The 4,709-nt window shown below is 53.2% G+C and overlaps 1 protein-coding gene across 1 annotated transcript; it reads right to left on the bottom strand.

Annotated features, from left to right (window-relative positions):
* Nucleotides 1-296: 296 nt before the first annotated feature.
* Nucleotides 297-3,190, bottom strand: BTG1 (BTG anti-proliferation factor 1). Its single transcript, XM_082308624.1, has 2 exons — nt 2,783-3,190; nt 297-1,579 (listed from the first exon to the last, which is right to left on the bottom strand). Exons 1-2 carry the CDS (start codon nt 2,928-2,930, stop codon nt 1,215-1,217), a joined length of 513 nt encoding a protein of 170 aa, XP_082164750.1. The 5' UTR covers nt 2,931-3,190; the 3' UTR covers nt 297-1,214.
* Nucleotides 3,191-4,709: the final 1,519 nt, after the last annotated feature.

Here is a 4,709-nt window from a genome sequence, read left to right as displayed (position 1 = left end):
TCATCTTTGGTGGATGTTATTTCTGTACCTTTTCCTCATATCCTGGAATTATTGGCCCTGGAGTTATTTCCACATTGACTGATTTTTAAAAGGTTTAAAGTGACATGTACATCATTGTGTTTCCCTAAACTTCCCATGCATTTATATACGAGGTCTTCATTAATCCATGTCTGCACCAAGTGTTCCCTAGCATCAGGGTGCCATTGATGTTCTTAAGCCTTTATAGTACCTATTTCATCTCTACTGTGAGACAAAAATAGTTTAACTGATCCTATGTAATCACGACAAGAGATTAATTAAAATGCCAAGATAGGAAACAATTTATTATAGAGAGAAGAAAAATTTCTCATTGAAAATATAGAAATCTGTACAACTTTGCCACAATCAATATACATGAACTGTACAAATTTACACCAGTTCATAATTTACCAAATAAAAGATGACTAACAAAGTTCACAAAATAGATGGTGGTTTGTGGAAAAGACTTTTACCCAATTAAGAACAAGGAAATTACAAACCAGACCTCCACTTTCTAAAAATAAGAAGTTTACTCAATCTTAGAAAACTACAAGCTAGCAAATGTACAGATAGCTGGCTGGTGCTAACACCACAGTTCAGACAGTGTCTTTATATGGTCTTTTTAAAGCCTGTTGCCATGGCATTCTTATCACTTAATACTTTTGAGGCCAGTGTAAAGATCTGACCATTTCCCCAGGTCATACTTACAGTTTCTTATGTACATTTATACATATTTGTAAGTGCTAGGTAAAAGTCTGAAAAATAAAATTTCCAGTACTATCATGTTCATAACAGTAAGTCTTGTTACTGAGCTGCCAAAAATGCTAATAATTCATAAATGTAATAGTGCAAATTTACTCTGCAAGACCTACTGCAGAGAATCACTTTATAAATACAGATTGGCATTGAAAATCGGTGTAGAAATTAAGTAACATGTCTTGGAGAAACTGACCCTTCCTAGATCTTCTTCACTCCCTAGCAAGTTGCAATCATTTTGACTCACAGGCTATTAAATCACTGAAAGGTACTGTCCAAACTATGGCACTGTCACTTTAAAGTATACCACTCTAACGTGTGCCAGATCTTCACAGCTGTGACATGGTTTAAATTCCATAATCCATCCCCAGAGGTGCCCACCCAAAGTAAAAACCAAATTTATCCATCCATTTTAAGGTGATCCATCCACAGACTATATCTTAACCTGATACAGTCATCATATTGTAGCTTTTGGAAGGGCTAGTTCTGCCCAAGAGAAGTTCCTCCTTACAGCTTATTCTGCTGTCTACCATTTGCATGTTGGTGTTATTTTGGCTACCTCCTGCTGGTGCAGCTTCATACAGCACACAGATTGAGCCATCCTCTCCAATACGATAGGACACTTCATACGGGTCAACCCATAGGGTGAGTTCGCTTGGAAGAAGCCGGAACAGTTCCTGACTGCTCAATCCAATCCGCTGTGCTGCCTGTCCAATGAGAGGATCCATTTTATGGTTGATCCGGATACATCGGTAACCTGATCCCTTGCATGGCTTTTCTGGGAACCAGTGGTGTTTATAATGTTCTATAAAATAAAAAAAAAAAAGATTATCCTCCTTAAGTCTGTATTCAATAAGATGTACAGTGAACATTGCTCTCTCCAAATTTCACAGCTCAGGATGTTGAGAGACTTACTATTTTAGAAAAAGTGACCTGAAAAATCATTAAAGCCTTTCTTTTTGTTGATTATTTGCATAAGTGCAGTGTCCCTTGGGAAGTACTCATATACTAAGTTACTCTTTCATGCTAACATAGACAGAGAACAATGTTTGCCATTTGAGGGGGTGAAACACAACTTCCTAGCATTCGTAGAAACAAATATTAAAAGAGTAATTACATACATAGCAGGAAAACACAAGGGCTTCAAAACTACAGGAACCAAGGCGGCAAAAAAAGCACCTTTCCAGCATCCTCTTGAGATCACACCCATGCTTAGTGCCTCACATTCTAAGAACACCCAAAAATAACTAGCGAAGGAGCTGGGCAGCATTTACCGACTGACTCAAGCTGTATTTCACCACGGCTCTTCCCAGCCTGTTTTCCAGGGCAAGATACCAATGACTTCACTTACCTCAGGAGTCTTAGCCCACCCAAAACCCAATCGGTCTGAGGCTACTCGTAGCCACTATCCAGCACACTGGGACACGGGCTCAGGATTACAAAACCCACAGGGCACCGAAGAAACCCTCGGCATTTGATCCTAACCGACACTGTCGGGTGGCTACGAGATGTTTCCAGAAGAAAGGGAAACTGAGACTCATCGTCCACCACTGAATTTGACTTGACAAAAAAGCCACTTCGCAGCAGGTTTCCTTCTGGAAACCGGGCGGCTGGAGCCCTTGGAGCGGAGCCCAAGTCCGGGCTGCTCCGAAAGCTTTGTCTACGGAGCCAAGGGGGGGCTGCCTGCGCGACGCCCGACCCCGCTTTGTTTACAGCCCGCTCCTGCCGCCCGCCCCCGCCGGGGCCCGGCTCGGCACGGGGGGTCCCCGGAACGGGCGAGCCACGGCCGCGGAGCCCCGCTCGCCCCCCGCGGCGGCTCCAGCCCCTCGGAGGGGCCGCTCTTCTCCTTCCCCCCTCTCCGGCCGCCCGCGGGGCGCGGCGCTGCCGCGGCCGGAGGTGCCGCCCGCACCCCGCCCGGCCCGGGCAGGCGGCCCCGCGGCGGAGGGGGCAGCGCGGCTCCCCGGCCGGAGCGGGGGAGCGGCTCCCGCCGCGCCCGCGCCGCCCTCACCTGCCAGCAGCTCCTGCAGGCTCTGGCTGAAGGTCTGCAGCTGCCGCTCGTTCATCAGCCCCTTGGTCCGCAGGAACTTGGAGATGAAGCCCACGGCCGCGGCGATCTCGCGTATCATGCTGGCCCGGGTGTACAGGGCGGGATGCATGGAGGCGGCGGCGGGCGGCAGCCAGCTCTCCGGGGCGGCCGGCGCTGGGACGGGACGGGGCGCGGGGCGAGCGGCGCGGAGCGGGACGGGGCGCGGGGGCGGCGCGGCTCTAACTGGGAGAGGAGCGGGCGGCGGAGCCCAGATCACATCCCGGGGGCGGCAGCCTCCGCCTCCTCTTCCTGCGGCAGGGGGGCGGCGGCAGCAGCGGCGGCCGCGGCAGCACACCCCGCATCTCCTGCTGCGAGGGGCGAAGGGAGCTGCCCGCCGACCGCCGCCTCTTATAGCCGCCGGCGGGCGGAAGTGGCGTCGGGGCGCCGGGGGCGCGCCGCCGCCAATCGCGCGATCGCACCATTGTGACGGCAGGAGGCGGGGCGGGGCCGGCGAACGGGAGGGTGACGTAATCGATTGTAAACAAATAGAGCCGGGGCGCGCGGAGCGGTGCGGGGACGCGCGGAGTTGGGCGCAAGTGCCTCCGCCTGCGCGGAGGGGGCGGGGCTTTCCCGCCCGAGGAGCTGCGCGGCGCGGACGGGAGCGGGGGGGCGCCCGTACGGTGCATCCCCGCGCAGGTCCCGCCCGCGATCCGCGCAGCGGCGTGGGCAGGGTGGGGGTGCGCGGCGCGGAGGCCGGGCTGCGCGGGTGCGGAACCGGGCCAAGCTGCCATGTGCGGCGGCCGTGTGGGCACGGCGGCCCGCCGCGGCCCGGGAGGCGAGCGGCGGCCGTGCGCTGTATCTGGGGAGAGCAGAGCCACGTCAGCGGCGGGGGCGGGCGGCCGGGCCGGGGGGGAAGCGGGGGCGCGCAGGCGGGTGAACTTCTTCCCCTGCGCTTTCGGTGCGCCTTGCCCCGCGTCGGCTCAGCAGCGCCGGCTGTGGCAGTGCGCGGGGGCATGCTCGTACATGTCTCCCCACGTAAAGGCAGCTGCCGCGGGGGTGCTCAAAGATCAGTATTTGTTTATCCCCGTGGCCACCGGAGGCGATGTGGCTTTTCTCCGTTTGCCTTCTCTCAGAGCCCCATGGGTGCCCCAGTGGGACCACTCCTGTACCCAGCAACCCGGGGGTCCCGAGCATGGCTTCGTCCTCACGTTTGTCTGCTGTAGCCTGAAGACCGTGTTCACATCGGGGTCTCCAGGCAGGGTCCTCCACGCAGAGCAGGAGCCCTGCTTCTGGGCAGCTGGTGGGCCACCAAGTCCGTGGGCGCAAGGAAAGCGAGGGGCACGCTGGGCAGCAGCAGAAGTGTCTTCTCACAGGCCACTGGCCAAACCTCAGCCCTGGTGCTTTGAGGACACCCCAGAAATATAACTTTTAATCTTCCATGCACCTCATGCACACTGCTCAACGACATATTCTCCCTTGGGACCATACAATTATCTCAGCTTTTCTATCACTTGCTTTGAAAGGGGTAAAACCCGGGGTGGCCGGGAGGACTGATGTGTATTATTCAGCTAGCGATACCCAAGAAGAGTGTAAAGCCTCAAGCCTCCCAATGTCATGTGTCTCCCTTTTTGCAAAACCAAAGGGGAGATGAAAGAAGAAGAAGAAGTCGTCTTTTTTTTTTTTTTTTTTCTTTTTTTGTTAAAAACTCAAAGTGTAGCTTCTTTGATAGAAAACTCATTCTTCCCCTAGGGTATATGCCCTGCCCCTATGCAAAGCTGCAACTGAAATACAGTCTGATATTTACATGTACAGTTCTTCCAGTCAAAGATCAGAAATCAGGCCATTAAAGGCACAATATTAACACACAATTAAATCCTAAGGGTTTTTTTTCGGTAAAAATAATTCAGTA

The sequence above is a fragment of the Platalea leucorodia genome (assembly GCF_965183815.1).
Source record: "Platalea leucorodia genome assembly, chromosome: 4".
In the NCBI taxonomy this organism is placed as follows: domain Eukaryota; kingdom Metazoa; phylum Chordata; class Aves; order Pelecaniformes; family Threskiornithidae; genus Platalea; species Platalea leucorodia.
This window is presented reverse-complemented; position numbering and strand designations above follow the sequence as displayed.